This window comes from Coffea arabica, chromosome 3e, assembly GCF_036785885.1.
Source record: "Coffea arabica cultivar ET-39 chromosome 3e, Coffea Arabica ET-39 HiFi, whole genome shotgun sequence".
In the NCBI taxonomy this organism is placed as follows: domain Eukaryota; kingdom Viridiplantae; phylum Streptophyta; class Magnoliopsida; order Gentianales; family Rubiaceae; genus Coffea; species Coffea arabica.
Genome location: NC_092315.1, coordinates 47,809,710 through 47,828,921, shown reverse-complemented (window position 1 = coordinate 47,828,921; position 19,212 = coordinate 47,809,710). Strand labels below are relative to the sequence as shown.

At 36.5% G+C, this 19,212-nt stretch overlaps 1 protein-coding gene across 2 annotated transcripts; it reads left to right on the top strand.

Annotated features, from left to right (window-relative positions):
• The first annotated feature begins 10,648 nt into the window (after window positions 1-10,648).
• Window positions 10,649-16,097, top strand: LOC113737003 (2-alkenal reductase (NADP(+)-dependent)). 2 transcript variants are annotated; one of them, XM_072083583.1, is made up of 5 exons: window positions 10,649-11,090; window positions 13,232-13,409; window positions 14,306-14,523; window positions 15,085-15,167; window positions 15,505-16,097. In XM_072083583.1, the coding sequence occupies exons 1-5, from the start codon at window positions 10,857-10,859 to the stop codon at window positions 15,881-15,883; spliced, it is 1,092 nt and encodes a 363-aa protein (XP_071939684.1). In that variant the 5' UTR covers window positions 10,649-10,856; the 3' UTR covers window positions 15,884-16,097. The 2 variants fall into 2 exon arrangements, with proteins under 2 accessions (XP_071939684.1, XP_027120047.1); XM_027264246.2 differs by having other exon boundaries at window positions 10,659-11,090; window positions 14,306-14,472.
• Window positions 16,098-19,212: the final 3,115 nt, after the last annotated feature.

Here is a 19,212-nt window from a genome sequence, read left to right as displayed (position 1 = left end):
ATATGTAACTGCCGCTTCTGGAAAATGAAGTCTCTACTCCTCATTACATAGTGCCCTATCTAGACGTTTCCTAACTCATGCTTCTCCTTTCCGAAGGTTGTTCCATGTCAAGGCTAGACCATTAAACCCCAAATCAATTAACTCACAGCTATGAATGCAATCCCAGAGGTTGTTTTCACTGACTCTCCTAAAAACTTGTCCGCCCTTTTTTCATCAGCTTCTACTATCTCATTGAGATCCCCAATAATCAACCAGGGATAGTTTATATGGGATCCTACCAATTTAAGATATTGTCATAACTCTCGACGCAAACCCCTGTCGGGTGATGCATAAATTGCAGATAGTAGCCACTCCCGTTGCTAGTTATCCCGGACTATCGCATGAATGAATTGCTAATTTGTACCTATTACTTCAATCCCCAGCTCTAAGCTGTTCCAGAACATCCAAATGCCTCCAGAGAATCCGGCTGCCTCTACACACATCTTGCTATCATAGTGGAAACAACTCATAATTCTCGTCGCATTATCACTCGCTACTTTCGTTTCCATTAATATCAGGATGTCTGGTCTATGCTGATTCTGTATTTCCCTAATATTTCGCCAAAATCTCTGGTTAGCTGCCCCACGGCAGTTCCAACTAATAATCTTCATCTTGACTATAGATTCAAGTATGGTATGGCTCAGGGCATCTCCCTTCCTTGGTTTCAGTAGCTGCTCCCATTCCTATCCCCCTCCCCAGGAAAATTAGATTGTCGTCCCTTAGGTTGATTCCCTTAATCTGTGGCTGGTTCGGAATGCTAATTGTTTCTCTCAGATCCAACATCCCTTTCTCTTGGTGGCCATTGGTGGGTCACCGGGATCCATATCAGTTGCTTCTCCACTCCCTTTTGCCCTATCTAATGACTGATCTATTGTAGCTTCTGCACCCACTGCATCTCACAAAATAATGTCTCGGTATGGCTTCTCCACTTGTCTTGAACACTCCCCCATTTTCGCTTCTCCTTCTCTTATTTTCACATCCTTTTACAGAATTGAAACTCTTTGCCCACCTAAAGATTGGCTCTGCCTTGGCAAATTAACTATTACTGTCTTAAGGCTCCTTTTTTGCTCTAGCTTCCTGCAACTAGAACTCTGATTCTCCTTTCCCTTAGTTTGTCCAAATGCCCTCTCAGGACTCTTGAACACCAAACCATGGGATGGACTGGGTATTGCATTGATTTTGTCCATGAGAGCTTCCTTAGAGTCCCTCTCTCTCAGGACTGGTCCATCATCTCCAGTCTCACTTAAAATTTCGAATCTCGAGCCATTACATTCCTTCACCTTGCCCCATGCAGGTCCATTCGAGTCTATGCCCTCGACCTGGCTTCCCCTTTTTTCATTTGGCTCTGTGATACTGCCCCTCGGTAAATTTATGTCTTGCTGGCGCTTGTCCTTAAGCTCCTACTGAGTGACTCCCATCTTGGCCTTACTTGTCGCCCTTGATCTCCTTTTGCTTATCACCATCCAAGGCCCAAAGAGGTTGCTCTCAGCTTTCTCCTGTTTTCTGTATTTAACCTGTCTCTCATCCCCTGCAGCTGCTGCTGGCACTTCGGACCCATTCCAGCTATTTAAAGCAATATGCCCACACTAGGGATGTATGCGAGCCGAGCTACTCACGAGTAACTTGCGAGTAGCTCGGTCAATGGCTTGGCTTGAACTCGATTTAACCGAGTTCGAGTCGAGTCTCGAGCTACTCGATTGGTATTCGAGTCGAGTTTCGAGCCAATAATTTGAGACTTGAAACTCGTCGAGTCGGGGCGTATTTAAATAATATATATAATTTAAATAATATATATGTATTATAATTATAAAATGACCATTTTGGGTATAATTTATACTGAATTTACAACAGAAACTTTTTCGAGTCGAGCCAAAAAGCTTGATTAGACTCGACTTGATAAGGCTTGATTAAAAGTCGAGTCTTATCGAGTCGAGTCTCGAGTTTAAATTAAATTCCTCGAATCAAGCCTCGAGTTACGATTTTTTGAACTCGGTCGAGCTCGACCCAAGTTCGAGGCTAGGCACATATGAGTCGAGTCGAGCTCGAATATAACAATACTCGAGCTCGACTTGGCTCAATTACATCCCTAGCCCATACTACCCACACTCAAAACATATCGCCTCTAGGCCCTCATATTCTACTACTTGCAGCTCTCTGTCCACCCAAACGAATGGCACCAAAGGCTTCTTCAAATCCACCTCCACACATAAGCGTGCATATTTACCTTTGGTAGCAGATAGGGTCTGGTAGTCAACCTTCAGAGCTTTACCAAGTGCATTGCCAATCCTCATCAAGAACCCCTCATCGTAATATTCTACTGGTAGACCCGGCAACCTAGCCCATACTGATGTAGTTTTAATGTCTGCGCTCGCAGGCTTCCATTTACTGATGGTAATATAGTGCCCTTGAATTGTCCATGGCCCCTCTTTTAGTACATTTTGATAATCCTCTTTAGTCCGGAATCACGAGAGGAAAAATCTGTTTTCTAAATCCAATAGTTCGAAATTCGCTCGCAGCGCCCAGGAGTCTCTTAAACGATTTTTCAGAGCTTTGTACACCACCTTCTTTCCCAATACTTTAATCACGAGGCTTCTCCTCCAAGGACGCCAGAATTTCTTGATTTCATCTTGCTCTGAGTCCACCCTTGGCAATTTTGACTCACGAATCTCGGCCTCCTTGGTCAAATCTGACTCTGAAAAGAGAGGATCTTCATCCAAATCCATTTCCTTCCCTACCCCATCGTAGAACTTCCCTGGCTGCTTCACTTCTTTAAGCGGGTCGAGAAAGGATCTCTTCCCCCAGGCTCCTGCTCCCGATTGTGGGTTTCGCAAATTTCGTCCATTGAGCCTTGCATCCTTGTTGACGCCAAGATGAATATTCTCCACTATTTCTCCAGTTGATCTTCGTTTGAACTTTTTCTTGCCTTTTCTCAGGATATCTTCATCTTGCTTTGCTCCCGAATCGTCATTAGGATTTTGGCTATTTTGAACTTCCATGGTTTCAAAAAACTGAGTCCCGAGGAACAATGCTAATCACAGTGGACTTCAATGGTGGTGGGCTCCAGTGACGGCAGAGCGCATGTCACTACAACAAAAATGGTCTATCGTAACATGCCTATAAGGGTATTTGCTGGTTTGTATCATTATAGCACTCCTATCATGACACTTATTAGCAATTCAATAATATATACTCTAATATTTTTTATTTTTTCAGATATAAAAAAATAATGTGCCTTTAGACTACCTAACATGACACTTGAGAAAATGTGAGATGTACCAAAAAAAAAAAGAAAGACACAAAACGACACCGTTTGATTTTGGCGGAAGATTCTTTTGCTCTAAAACACTCAAAATTTTCATTCTACCGGCCAAAACACTTAGTCAAAACACTTACCCAAAATTTTCATTTTCCAACTCCACCATTTCCAGCCCTCCCTCCCCCTCTCTCTGTGGAGGTGTCGGGCGTACTGCTTAGGCCAAGAATAGGCATTCAAATGGACAGGGTTGCTGGCCTGTTAAATCTGCTAGCTTCATTTTGAATTTGCTCAAGAATGCTGAAAGCAATGCAGAGGTTTGTCTATGTAGGTGAAAGGCTTGGATGTGGATTCACTTTTCATTTCTCACATTCAAGTGAATCAAGCACATAAACAAAGACGTCGCACATATCGTGCCTATGGAAGAATAAACCGTATGTCCGACAGATGACTTTTTTTTGAGTTTTCTATTCTGTCCATTATGTCTATTAACTTCAATATATGATCTTTTTGGCTAGCCTACATGTCTTTCCCCTGCCATATTAAGTTGATTTTATCCGAGAAGGAAGAGTCTGTCAAAAAGGAGGTAATACATACTTGTAGAATGTGACTATTTTGTTATGGATTTGTTGTCCATAACTTGTTCGATAAAATGTCAAGTAGAATGCAAACCTTTGGTGAGGTGCAGATCTAGGTGGCATTTGGGTCGTCTGTTTATGTTTCTTTGGTTACTTATGAATTTCAACCTTTTTTGCAGAGTGAAATTCTGATAAAATGGTGCACAGACTATTGAGAGACGTTGAAGCAGACGGATGGGAAACGATCCGACTTCCCTATCATATGCGAGTCTTGCCTCGGCGACAACCCTTATGTTCGAATGGTAATGTTTCTGTTGTTACCCGCCCTCTCAGCTTTATAACTTTTCTGGGTTAATTAGGGTTTTTTTTCCTTTTTTCCAATTTGGTGTTTTGTGAAGTAAATTGATAGTCTTCAGACGTTTTAGTTTAATTAAAGCAATGTGAAGTTCAAATCTTGCTTGACAGCGTTTTAACTTTCTTTATGAATTTGATTACTGGATTTATATAAGTATTTTGTAGTATATGCATTGGAAGTTTGGCAAAATTCGTTAGCCCAATGTCTGTTATAAATTTGGGATCTGGGGGTGGGCGGTGTGGGAGATGAGGAATTAAACATAACATTTATCTTGGATATGTCAGGTTTCCATTTAGCTGCAAAGTTAGTATCCTGGGAAATTTGTTCTCAATTACGTTTATTCTTGGTATATGCTACGGTCTAATTATGAATCGAATGCTCGGCTTATAATTAGTCATAGCATAGTTGTATGTCATATAAACATCAAACAAACTATGGATTGCTAGTTTACATTTTTTATTGTGAAGGGAAAATTAACTCTAGATGGGTAGCGGAAATACATTGTAGTTAGAATTTTGCAAGTGTGCAAGAAAGAAACAGAGACTTTGGCTGGGATAAAGGTGGGTGCTAGATGAGTAGATGTTCGAAATATATACTGTGACTCATGACCTCGAAACAAGGATTTTTTATTGACCTCTCTGAATGATGTTATTGGCTGCGGCTGGCTTAATTTCGTCCATCTCTTCACCACTCCCCTCTTTTTTCTCTGTATGTATCTTTCCTTTAGCTGCTCTAATGACCTTAATTGTAGAGGTGGTTCACGTAGTTCGGATTCAGCTATCTAATTGATTGTACTATGAGGAATAATTCTATACCACATTTCTTAAACCTTTTATGCAGCCATCTCAGTTATATAATGATCGTATGTCTGATTTTTAGAATATCTGGACTGACTATTGTCAATGTTGTCAATTTGCATTCTAAATGAGGTGATCTCTTGAAGGGAAGTACTAGATTTTAGGCCACCAGAATGAAGCTTGAAAAAATGTAGAATCATAGCAGGCATCACGATTCATAAAATAAAAAGCTTGCATTGCTTGGAATAGCTGTTGTTGATAGAATCTCAGAAGTTTATCTAAGCTCTGAGCCGAAAAAAGAAAAGTTAGTCTTAGCTCAGAATTTTCTATCTTAGAACCAAGTGTTACATGTTATAATTCATATCTAGATCCCAAAAGTACCAATTACTAATTACTACCTCATTAATCTGAAACTTATTAGTGAAAAGACGTTTTAGGTTTGATGTGGAACTAAGGGTGATATTATTTTTCCTTTCTTTTTTGTAAAATGATCGACCTGAACATGTATTAGGTTTGATAAATTTTATAGCCATGCTGACGGGACTCCATCGAGTAGTGTGGTGGTTGAGAATTTGATAAGTGAACTAAGAGTGTTTGTATGTTACTTAAGTCATGCTGAGACTAATAATAACTATATTTGCTTTTCTTTTAGAGTAAAATGAAAGAATAGAAAATGAAAGAAAAACAAGCTAAACTTTCACCAGAAACTGAGGACTCAGTTGGCCGAAATGACATATTTGCTCAAGTCATTGGACAAAACAAACTTGGCCACATCCGGCTGTTTAGTGAAGGTGTCAATCCAACTGACTTGTAGAGGGATATCCCAAGTCGTAGTATGTGCCATCATAAAAATATTGAGCAGCAGGCAGTATTATCAATAATGGAAGATAAATTGAAGTAACAAGATGTAGACATTGCTGATCTGAAGAAATTAGCGCAATAATTGAGTCAAACTTCAGCAGACAGCCTAAGGTATCCATCATCGTCATCTACCAGTGTTTCAGGCCCGAATCCATCTGATGATATTGGCGGACAAGTGTTAGGATCAAATTGGTATGAGATAAATGTACAAGTAACGCTGGAACCTAATGAGCAGGTTGATTAGACCGTATGACTTGTGGCAAACAATCCAAGATGCATTTGGAGCATCAATCACTTGGCTTTCTCTTTATTCACTGCAATTTCTTATAGACTTAGTGCTGATTCTCTTTTGTTTATTAGATAGCAATGCTATTTTCATGTTAGCTTGCAGTTCTTTTGAACCCTTTCACTTGGTTACTTTTGTTGTTGAAGGATATTTGAGCATTGATTTGCTTTTAAATTACTACATGATTTGCTCAATGTTTTAAAACCCGGACCGTCAATTGAACCGGTGAGGTGAAAGGGTCGAGGTTCAACCGGTCGGACCGGTTCAACCTCGGTTCAATGATTTAAAAAAAAATAATTTATATAAATATATATATGCGCAAAATAAGATATGCAATAGACTAATTTAAAACTTTATGAGAATTATACAGTATAAGTTACAAAATTATTTTTCATTAATCCAAAAAAATCTCAAATCCAACCCAAAAATATCACAATATTTTGAAATTATACAAAATTCACGTCTATGAGAATTTGACATTATGAACTTAAATTTTAATTTACATATTTGAGATTTAAATATTGTAATTTAAAAAAGAAAGTTTGGAGTTCGAAAGAAGTCAAGAGAATTGAAAATAAAAATGCAAACTTGATAAGAAACAAAAAATGGGATAAAAGTGAGTGGTTGTGGCATTAAATAATTTGGGTTAAAGAAAAATAATTCTTTTTTAACTTTTTCAATTTAATGGACAAAAACAAAATTAAAAGATAGAAGAAAACATCAATAAATTAAAACTAAAGAGGTTTGACAAAAAAATGGAGTGACAAAAGAAAAGATGAGAGAGAAAGAGAGAGTTGAAAATTAAAAAGAAAGAGTCATGAGAGAATGAGATTTTGTAAGAAAAATGGAAAAATAAAATATAGATGTTTGTTTTATATAAATAAATTATCAAAAAAAGCAAATAAGATGTGATGGCGCAATGGTTATTACACTGGTCTTCTATTGCAAAGGTCTTGAGTTCGAATCTTGATAGAAGCATTTTGCAAAAAAAAAAAAAAGAGGGAAAACTCGAAAACCGGTTCAATACGGTTCAACGGGTTTAACGGTTTTTACCGGATTTGACCAGTTTTCTAGCAAAGTCAACCTAAGCATGGAACCGGACTGGTGCCATGGCCGGTTCGCGATTCGACCGATCGAACCGGCCGGTCCGGTCCGGTTTTCAAAACACTGGATTTGCTTTTAAATAATTTTACAAGTCCTTTGGGTATCTGATTAACGGAATGTATAGCAGGGAGCACAATCAAGTTACTTCTTTATTTAAAAACAAAAAAAAAAAAACTTCGGACAGTTAAAAGTGTCAACATAGCTCAACAACTTCAACAATATCCTGACACTTTCAATGATTAAGAAAATGAATTTTTGTTGGCAGATGGAATGCTATAATAGCATAGTTTTCCTGACACCGTTGAATAGTACGAACCTATCCCCACATTGAAAGGGACAACACTTGTCCGAGGTGTGAAGAAAGGTAAAGTGTTAGCTTAGATTATATATACTGACACTTTTAAATGCCGTTAAAGGTCATTTTTGTTGTAGTTGTGATGGCAAAGTTTCTCTCCGAAAAAACATTTTCATCATCAAATTCCAAACCTAACTTGGACTCGAATTTGAGCTCAAACTCATTAAACTCTTAAAAGTCGAGCTTGAGTTCGAACTCGATTTTATTTTGCATTACTCGAGCTCGTACTTATCAAGTCTAATCGAGTTTATTTCGAACTCAATCAAGTTTAATCGAGTATAATCAAACTTAAGAAATATAAATTTATATTTCATATAATTTTAAATAAGAAACAAAATAGACATTTCATAGTAATAAATAAAAAAATTAAAACAAAAACATAAATATGTGAAACTCAATTGAGCCTAACGAGCTCGAGTTTCATATATTAAACTCAAGTTGGACCCGTCAAATAGTTTGAACTACTCAAACTCGAACTCGAATTCGATCAACATGAGTTCAAACTCGAGTTTCATTCGAGCAAACTCGCAAACTAATCAATTAAACTCGATTCGTTTACTCCTTTATTCTCATGTTGCAATAGTGGGGGGCCGCTGGCAGTTGTTGCCCGTGATGATGGGAATGCTGTTCAAATCTCTGTCAATTTTGCTTTCTTTGCCCTTGTCTAATAGTGGACGAAAATCTTTATTGAAGATTTGGTTGAAGAAGAGCTGCTTATCGAGAAAAATGTTCCTTTGTCATACTGCATACTCTTTTGAGTTTTGTTTTGCTAGATGTTTTTTTTGACCACCTTGCTAGACATTGATGAAATGGAGAGAATAACAAACCTTACACGCATGGGATCAAAATATCAACATATTTTCTAAACGGTTTTTCTTTCTTTTTTTGGGTTATTATCACTTTACCCCCTTAACGTTTGGTACTACTATCAATTTTCTCCTTAATGTTATCTTTTAGTCATTTTACCCCCAAGACTAACGATCAAACTTAACAGAGTTTGTTAATTAAAGTGAAAAAGACATGTTTAACCCTTAAAATTATTATCACTTTACTCCCATAAACTATAATCTTATTATCAATTTACCCGCTAAAGTTATTTTTTAGCCAATTTATCCTACCATTAAACCAACTTAGCAAGTTAAAAAACTTTAGAAGAAAACACCCTCCTCTTTGCATAATAAAAATAATAAAAAATTTAGAGTGGTTCTTCTCCTTTTTAGTATCAAGAAAAAAAAGTCAAAGTATTAATTTATTTCTTCTTGACAATTTATTAAAATAAAAAATAGAAAGATGGAGAGGGGGAGTGGGAGAGAGAGAGCTCAATTCTTTTTCTAAAAATTACAAATAAGAAAGAATTAAATACTTTATTATTTTAAAATTATTTCACTTTTCTATTTACTACCAAATTCCAATCCTAATCCCGATAACCTTACAGTAATATAATAATATTAGACTTTTCTTTATTTTTTTCTTTGTAAAATCTAATTTTGTTGTCTCCTTCTTTCCTATCTCTTTTTCTTTTCCTACTATTGATAAGTGTGAAAAAAGAAATTTGAAAAACCCTTTTATTTTTATATTTTTCGATCTCTTAAAGTGAAAAAAAAAAGGAAGAATAACCATTCCAACTTTTTTACTTTTAATTATATATAAAAAGGGTAAATATATTTAAAATTTTTTGACCATACTAGTTAGATTAACGATGAGATAAAATGCATAGGAAATAATGTTAGGAATTAAAGTGATTGTATCACTATAATCTAAACGAATAAAGTGACAATAACAATGTAGTAATGCTATAAAATAAAAGGGTATTTTTGTCCAAAATTTCTTAACATGTTGAGTTGAATTATTTAAGGGGGTAAAATGACTAAAAGATAACGTTAAGGGGTAAACTGATAGTAGTGATATAGTTTAAAGGGGTAAAATGATAATAACCCTTTTTTTTGGGTGTACATAAGTAACATTTTGGATGTGTCCCCAATGTATCCTTTCAGTTATTTAATTTTGAGATAGTGGAGCTCCTTGAAATCGCTATATATATATTTATAGACACACACCTTCCACCCCTTTCCACATCCTTTCCACTCTTAATTGTTAGGTTCAGTATTCGAACCTTGAATTTAGCAGTGAAAAAAAACACTAAAGACTCTTCGTAAACACTAATCCAATCCCAATGATTTTCTTGAAATGGCTTAACACTAAAGAAAGAAAATAAAATTAATCTGAATATCTAAATTATTGACGAAGTCTTGAATATCCAAATCATTGACGAACAAATTAATATTTCCTTAGAAAAATGTTTTCCTAAACATTTCCAAATGCCTAGAATTTTAAAAGATTTCCTTCCAAACACCAAGAACTTTTTTTTCAGAAATAGTTTGTTTAGAACTTTTTTTTTTTTCAGAAATAGTTTGTTCAGAGCTGAGATTTGATAGCGTAAAAAGAGAAAATGAGAGTGAGGAGTCAGTTTCTGTTGTTTGGGACTATGTAAGGGACAAAAAAGAACAACAACTGAAAGATTAGGTGAGAATCTATTTTGCAACTATAGTGTAAAAAAAAAAAAAAAAAAAGAGTCATTCCTTCCAAGTTCCAAATATGGGCGGAAAACAAAGGAAAAGTGAACAAAGTTTTGTGAGATTTTTTAAAATACAACTTTCTATCTTTAGATGTATCTTGAATAAAATTTTAATAATGTATGCATCCAAAATCCTTCCATTTATTTTCTCGAAATTCCCAACAACATCAAACTTTTTATTCTCTTCTTTTCTTTTCTTTTTCATAACTTAACATTTTCGACGTTTTCTTTTCCATTCCAATCTCGCAAACTAGCCATAAAAGACGTTTTTTTTTGTGTGTTTGTTTGGATTGTGATTCCTTCTTTAAAAAGAAAAAAAATTTCATAAACATATTTTTAATACTCCTACTATTTTATTTTTGTAATTCCCTTCTTATCTTGCATACATTAAATCACAAAGAAAAAGTGCTAGAATATTTCCATTTTTTTCGTATATCCAAGCAACAAAAAAGCCTCTCGTCAATCATTTGGTCATCATTCAGTCATCATCTTCACAATCACTCTCCCTTATCCACGCAATCTGTACAATACGGATCCGCCGCCGCTACTAGCACTTTCCACACAGGCAACACACACCATATATACTCCTTCACGGCACGACTTCTCCAGCATTATTATCAGTGTCGGTTGAGAGCAGCTTTTCGAGAGGAAAAATGGCGGAAGGGGAGGAAGTGGAGAACAAGCAGGTGATACTGAAGCACTACGTCCGGGGTTCTCCGAAGGAGAGTGATATGGAAATCAGAACCGCCAAGACGAAGCTGAAGCTTCAGGAAGGTTCTTCGGGGGCGATTGTGGTGAAAAATCTCTACTTGTCTTGTGACCCTTACATGAGAAACCGCATGAGCAAGATGGAAGGCAGCTATGTTGAGTCCTTCACTCCCGGCTCCGTAAGTACAAAATGTACAGATTTGGATAATTTTTAAAGGGTTAATTCCACTTTGCCCCCCCAAACTTTGGACGATTATCCACTTAAGTCCCTAAACTTCAAAATGGGACACTTAAGTCCCTAAACTTATAAATACCTCACACTTAAGTCCCTGAACTTATAAAATGGGACACTTAAATCCCTAAACCCTTATAAAATGGGACACTTCAACCACCAACGGCATTTAGGATTTGTTAACAATTTTCCTTAAGTGGGATGTATTTATAAGTTTAGGGACTTAAGTGTCCCATTTTGAAGTTTAGGGACTTAAGTGGGTAATCGTCCAAAGTTTGGGGAGACAAAATGGAATTAACCCAATTTTTTAATATTAAATGTCAATTCTGTCATTTTTTTTGTTTTTTTTACTGTTGCTATGGGTACTGTTGGGTGATTATTTTATTGTTCTTTTGTTTGAATGGCGGTTTTTTTTTTTCTGTTTTTTTGGTACATCACCTGGGATTGGTCTATTGTGAAATATATTAGACAATTTAAAGTTCATTAATTAATTATCATAATTTATGATAATCAGTGATGGAACACCTCCAATACTGGGAGTTTTGGTCAAAGTTAGAAATTCTGAGTCTTCCTTGAAGTTTCTTATTCGAGAGTTTGCCGGATTTCGAACTTTTGTGTTGTCTCAGCAGATGAGGTAGTTGATGGGACATGGTGATTAGGTAGAAAGAACAATTACCCTTTTTGGGCCAATGAGCTTCCATCCCCCTAAACTTTGATAGTACAAAAGAAAAAGTGAAAGTGTTTGAAAAGGTCTTGAAAAGCAAGAATAATGGATACCAATGGAATAGAAATAAAAGCAATTTACAAGGTCAGAAAAGTGAATTGTTGGCTTAAAGTTACTCCGTGTTGCAGGAATCTTATGTCGTGGATACCCTATTCAAAACTTTTGTTGCTTTGCACCACTGTCCTAGAAGGAGATTATGGAATAAAAGGAGTTGTTTTGGGTAGGTAATCACATAGAAGTGAAAATAAGCGGAAGTCGAGAGCTTGGTTAGACTGAAAGCTAGAGAAGGGCATTGTTAGCTGATAGTTAGAGAGTTTCTTGAAAATGGTAGAGGCAGAGGAAGTGAGTAACACTCAGGTGATAATGAAAAACAATGTAAATGGTCTTCCCAAAGAGACCAACATGATTTTAGCAGCTAGTTCCATAAGGCTGAAGCTCCCAGAAGATTCAGATATCTATGTGTCCTGTGATCCTTACATGAGAAATCGTATGCAAAAGCTCGAGGGAAGCTATGTTGGGTCCTTTATTCCAGGCTCTGTAGGTCTGTTTCATCTTTCAAGACCATCATTGGGAGTTTGTTGTTATTCGTTGAACTTGGGCAATGTTGAATTTAAGGAATTAACAATTGTAGCAATGCGAAATTAAGAGGCACTGGTTTGCACATTCTTTTGTTGTAAGAACTATGAAAAATAAATGGATTCAGTCTTTGAGGTCATCATGTGTGAAATGATGTGGCAAAATACTTAAAGATTCAACTTACAATTTGGAGATTCTTAACTTGCTTATAATCAGCTTCACATTATGTAAATATTTCAGAAAAGGATAACACATGTTTTCTAGAGCTTCTGAAGTTATTGGATATGATATAACATCATAACACTGGATTGGTAGTGCATGATCGCATCTAGGTTACAGGTGACTCTAATGGCAGTTTATGGTTGGTAACCCAGGTTGCATTTTAGTAATTGAGATTCTTTCAGGGGTTCTTTCGATTAATGGCTTTCCATTTTGTGATCTTTCAAGTACATAATGCCTGTGCATATATTATTTATTTTAGCATTTTTAGCGGTCCACATTAACTGGATCTCTGTGTTAAGATAGGCAAGTCGGTAATATGGGTACTCGAAAGTTACCTTTTTTTCTTTTCATGGTATGCCTAACTGATTATAGTTGAAGTTGATTGTAATATGTCATATCCAGTAGAATTGTTATCTTGTAAGACTTATTTAACCAGTTACCAGAATAGATTATCAGCATGACAAGTACCATCAATGGTGGTTAATCATTCAATTGAAAGAGGAAAAAGTTTTGACCGTTTGTCAGTAAGTCAAGACCATAACTTGATGTCATTGCTTTCATTGCAGCCTATTGTGGGATATGGCGTGGCTGAAGTTCTGGATTCTAGTCATCAAAATTACAAGAAAGGTGATCTGGTTTGGGGAATGACTACATGGGAAGAGTACAGTGTTATCACTTCTACAGAGGGTCTCTTTAAGATTCAGCACACAGATGTGCCTTTGTCCTACTATACAGGCATCCTGGGTAAGTTTCTTACAAACATTTCATTTTTCAATGGTGAAAGTGTGTTTCTTTAATTGGTGAATAATGACGGAATAAGCTAATATTTTGATTTCCTGTGTTGAATTTAGTGTGTCTTAATTATGATGCAATTTCATAGAATCAACTTCCTGCACCAGATATTCGAGTATTGACATAAATAGTAGCTTTCCAATGGAAGTTTGTGTTCATGTGCAATTGGTATTTTTAAATAATGTTTTGCTGTAAACCGTAACAAGCTTTACCTGTCGTGTAGAGAGAGTGAGGGAGGGAGAGCGCGTGAGACAGAGAGAGAGAGAGTATAATTGAAACATTATGCAGTGGGTTAAAATGTTTAGAAGAGGAGCACTTTTCCTTTTTCGTGTTATAGTTTATCATGAAGAATAATGAACAACATTAGAAGTTAGGTAGACTTGCATTCCCTTTCTATCCCCACTGTCCCTTCCATTTTCAACTCTTTATAGTGAAAATCTTATGGTCTCTAAAAAGAAAGGGGTCCTGTAATTTATTAGCTCAGCCTTCAGCAGATGTTTAGGCATAAACACGATGAGCTAGTGATCCACCAAGTTTTTTAGTCATTTTTCATTTAGTCCCTTGCTCTCATCACTAATTCCTTTTCTCTAAATGATGTTCCTCTAACTGATCATTTAAGCCTATGGTAATCGCAGCTTTTTCTACTACGTTATTTGTAACGTCTGAATCTGCTATCTTGCAGAAAATTGATCATACTGGAAGAAACATTTACATCAATTATAGTGCAAAATCTTGTCATTTTATTACTTGCAAAGTGATAGTTTCAGTGGCGCCCCCCCCCCCCCACCCAAAAAAAAGGCCCACTTATTCTCCATAGGGTTTTCTAATTGGCTTTGAGTTGCTAACAGGTATGCCTGGCATGACTGCTTATGTTGGTTTTTTTGAGGTGTGCTCTCCAAAGAAGGGAGAACGTGTCTTTATTTCAGCAGCATCTGGAGCAGTTGGCCAACTTGTTGGGCAAATTGCAAAGCTATTTGGCTGCTATGTTGTTGGAAGTGCTGGAAGCAAAGAAAAGGTCAGTACATTGAGAAGTTCACTCCATCAGTTTCTCCTAATTCCAGGTGGGGTGAGAAACTATTTGAGCTCACAATACCCTGCTTATCATAACTCTACATCCAAATGATAGTCAAGGCTTATAGTAGTCCTGCTAAAAAGTCTATCCTTCCAGACATTCAAAATTCTTTCATGTTCAGCGTTCTGTGTGTTGATATGAGCTGAAGTTGGAATACGATAACCAAGTGACGAGTTTTTGAGTATCTATTTGGACGAATTGCATTTTTTCTTGGCTAAGAATTTTCAAACATCATGCAGGCCTGTTGAAGTGGAAGCTATATAAACCTATGTATGACCTGGAACTACTTGTTATCCTGAAGATGCTTCTAGAAACTGAATTGGAATGTGAACTATGTTTAGGATGTTCCTTAGCTTTACAGTTCACAATATGTTTCAGCATCAAAATTTTTACTGCCCCTGTACCCAGTGGCCCTCTTCAGGCATTTGGCATAATTACTGTTTCTTAAAGAAAAGTGTTCTGATGATTCTGATATGTGGATCTAAAAGCTAAAAGACCAATTAACTCACTTTGCTTGTTTTTGCTGCTATTGACTTCTGTTTTTTTGTTGTTAAGGTTGATTTATTGAAGAATAAGTTCGGGTTTGATGAAGCTTTCAACTATAAAGAAGAGGCAGATTTAAATGTGGCTCTGAAAAGGTCAGCTTTCCACAATAGTGGGGTTAATGAGGAATTAAGAAAGAAAAGCCCCATAAATTCTGCTTTTTCTCTGGAACAGCATAGTTCTTGATGAAGAGGGCGTTGTACTCAGATAAAGCACGTTGATGTGCCACTGAATAGTATTTTTTCAGCTCAAAATGAAATTTTCAGATTCTGAGATTGATTTCGTCCGCTCAAAGTTGGCATTTATAGTTTCTCGTTTCTTTGTGTCATTCAAAGTACTTTCTGTGAATGACATCAAGGTGATCTGCAATTTTATCAGTACTTTCGACAGCTAGAAGGACATAGACTTCTGACTCGAATCTTGATTTTGCAGGTATTTTCCGGATGGTATTGATATTTACTTCGAGAATGTAGGAGGAAAGATGCTTGATGCCGTGCTTCTAAACATGACCCCCTACGGCCGCATTGCTGCCTGTGGCATGATATCACAATATAACCTTGAGCAGCCCGAAGGAGTTCAAAATCTGTTTTGTCTGGTCACCAAGCGAATTCGAATGGAAGGATTTCTGGTGTTTGATTACTACCATCTCTATCCTAAGTTCCTGGAAATGATTATCCCACAGATAAAAGAAGGGAAGATTACTTATGTGGAAGACATAGCTGAAGGCCTTGAGAACGCCCCAAGTGCTTTGATAGGGCTTTTCTCGGGGCGTAACATTGGGAAGCAGGTGGTAGCTGTTACCCGCGGATAATTTATATCATCTAGAGCGTCCTTTTCAAGTTTTGTGCTTTGGTTTTGTCTAGTATACTTGGTATCTCATGCAATGTTGGGAAACAAATAGTAGCTGTTTACTGTGTATCGAGTGGAACTCATGGAATGGTTTCAGCTGTTGTGCTTGGCTTTGTCTTATCGACTGGCATCTTGTCAAATACACAAATAGAATCTCCCTGTTTGCCGGAGCCCAATAGCAGCATCTTGTATAATCTTTCTGTGAGTACAGGAAAGATCAGTTGGTGCTTTTCTGTGTTGGAGATATTAATCAACAGCATTTTGCCCTAAGAATGATAGATGCAGCATTTTGCTTTATATCCACAGAGTTGACATGGAGAAACAAATGGCTTCTGTAAATGGTCCGGAATCTTTTGGGTGTTAAAGAGATAGGTACAGTTAAAGTCGTGAGAAACAGAGAGAGAATTGAGAAAATACTTCAATTGCCAATTGAGGCACTAAGGACTAAAGAGCAATTGGTTCATCAACTTCTCTCTAGTGATAAAATTGCGAACAACTTGGAGGATAGAGAATTTCCTGCAAGGTGTGTAACTCTACTCTCAGTTACAAAGGCATTGATAAAATGGATCAATTATAAAATGAGATGGAGAAGGGAGGAATTTTTAGCTTTAGCTTTAGAAGGGAGGTAATGACATAAAAAATATATGACCAAGTACATAACACCACGTGTCAAATGCAAATATAGGGTATACTAGAACTATATTGGATCAATTCAATTTTTCACAAGATCATAAGATTTATCAGAACTCATGGTGTGAAAGCCTCTTAATTCTCCCGTATAAAGAGTAAAGTACAAGATTAGTCATTTCAATCAACATTTTTTTAAATATAATTTGTTACATATATATATGTGAATTATTGTCTCCAAATCTAGATGGTGACTTTAAGTATTGGAAACTCTCCCAGCGGGCAAAAGTCTCCTGGAACTTCTTGAATTTAAAGTAGATACCAAGTCCCGTTATTTACTTCTTGAATCTATTGTAGATACATGGATACCTGCTTGTATATATTTGAAAAAACTCATTATTACCGCTCCAACTAGACCAAAGAACTTAGTTATTGTATATTGACTGCACTAATGAGGATTTATTTATCATTTCGGAACCAACTCAATTTTTAGCATGAACATTTGATGCCATTTGTAGGAACCAATTATTTAGCAACTTGAATTGGCACCTAGTAGTCCCCCATCCCCTACCCTCTCCCTTAGATCTGGGGTGGGGGGAGGGGCATAGGTGGCCGAGATTTGGTCTCGTGACCAAATTTGGGAGAGAGGAGAAAGGGTTGGGGAAGAGAAAGGAGGAGGGGAAGTAGGAAAGAGGGGTTGGTTGAGTGATTGTTGTAAAAGAGGGAGAAATAGGAGGAGAGAGGAAGTGGATGAGGGTGGTTGCTAGTGGCACGTGATAGAGATGGTGGTGGTGGTGGTGGTAGGTGGAGAAAAGGAGAGGTGGTGGCAAGAGAGAGAAGAAGAGAGAGGGGAGATGTGGCGGTAAAGGGTGGTGGTAGATGCTTGTGGGTGCGGTGGCAGGATAGATGGCATGTGAAGAATGTCAAAGTAAATTCTAAAATTGTTATGAAAAATAGAAAAGAAAGTAATTTTGCAACATGAGTTTTTTGAGTTGGTTATTCTTAGTAGAAGGGTCTTCGCATTTAGAAAATGCAAACTCTTTAAATTCGCATTTGCTAAATACGAAGTCCGTATCTTTTCTTTCGCTAAATGGAAAAAAAAAAAATGACCTCACACATGTTACAGTTGTACGCTTTAATGATAAAACTAAATAATATTGTATAGTTCTCTCTTAAACATCTATTCAACATACTCTATCTAATCTTTTTAGCATTAATATGGCTTAAATTTCATATATAATCTTTTTAGCATTAGTATGGCTTAATCTATTCGACATACTCTATCTAATCTTTTAGCATTAGTATGGCTTAAATGTCATATATAATCTATTGACTCGTGCAATCCCTAATATTACTAATCTATCTAACCAATGCCAAATACCAACCCAATTAATATTTCATAGTTAGAATTAGATTTATAAGATATAATCTATTGACTTGTGCAATCCCTAATATTACAAATCTATCTAACCAATGCTAAATACCAACCCAATTAATATTTCGTAGTTAGAATTAGATTTTTAAGATATTTGAAGTAAGCCTCAAGACAACTGATTCTACATCAACTATTGTTAATATGTAGGGTAAAAAAACCTCAGCAGCCACTAGACTATTGGTCAGATCATGTTTTGGCCATCAAATTATTTTTCGTCAATAATTGGCCACTAAACAATTTAATCAGTAAACTCGTAACTATTTAGTCGATAATTGCTTTTAATCTGTAAAATTTGCGGTTAATCTGTGAAATAGAGTTGCGTAGTTGTTAAACAAAATTACCCCGTGCTTTGCCACGTGTACTGCTAATTTCACAGATTAAGAGCAATTATTGACTAAATGGTCACGAATTCACTGATTAAGTTGTTTAGTGGCCAATTACTGACGAAAAATAATTTGATGGCCAAAACTTGATCTGACCAATAGTTTAGTGACCGCTGAGATTTTTTACCCTAATATGTATCTAGTACACAAAACTTAGTAAAATTGTAACTCTATTATCAATGAAATAGTACAATGTAGTATAAGCATTACTTTTATCATTATTAACTGACCAGATAATATTGCACATCTTTGTCAAAGAAAAATGTTATTTTTATACCAGATGCTAACATGCTAATTAACTAATTCAATAACTTGCTCAGTAATAGGCATATTTAGATAGCACGGGAAGTGGTTGAATTAAGCAATCATGAGTCTCCTCTCTCTAGCACGAGAGTTTCTCTCTCTAACTTTAGAGTATGTGACGCCCCCACTTCTCCCTAAGGCGAACCAGAGGGTATCTGCGGGACACCTGCCCAATTCTCGCCAGGACTCAAGCAATTTTCATTCAAACTTAATGCAATACTAGACATCACAACTAGGTAAGGCAAATCAAATAATGCGGAAGCTTTCAAACTTAACAACTTAAATGATTACCCAAACCTTACATAGAATATCCAAGGATACTTCAATTTCCAAAATATATACATCCAGGTACATCAAATATTCCAGTCATACATTAAAATCCCAAAATACATCCAATCAAGTGGTCTAACCCAAATTACATTAGAAACCCTAAGCCAAAAGTACATCGAATGGGGTTTCTCCGAGTTCACTCCATGTCCAATCCTGTTAAGGAAAACAAATCTACAGGGTGAGCCAATAGCTCGTGAGGCCAAGAACACACAT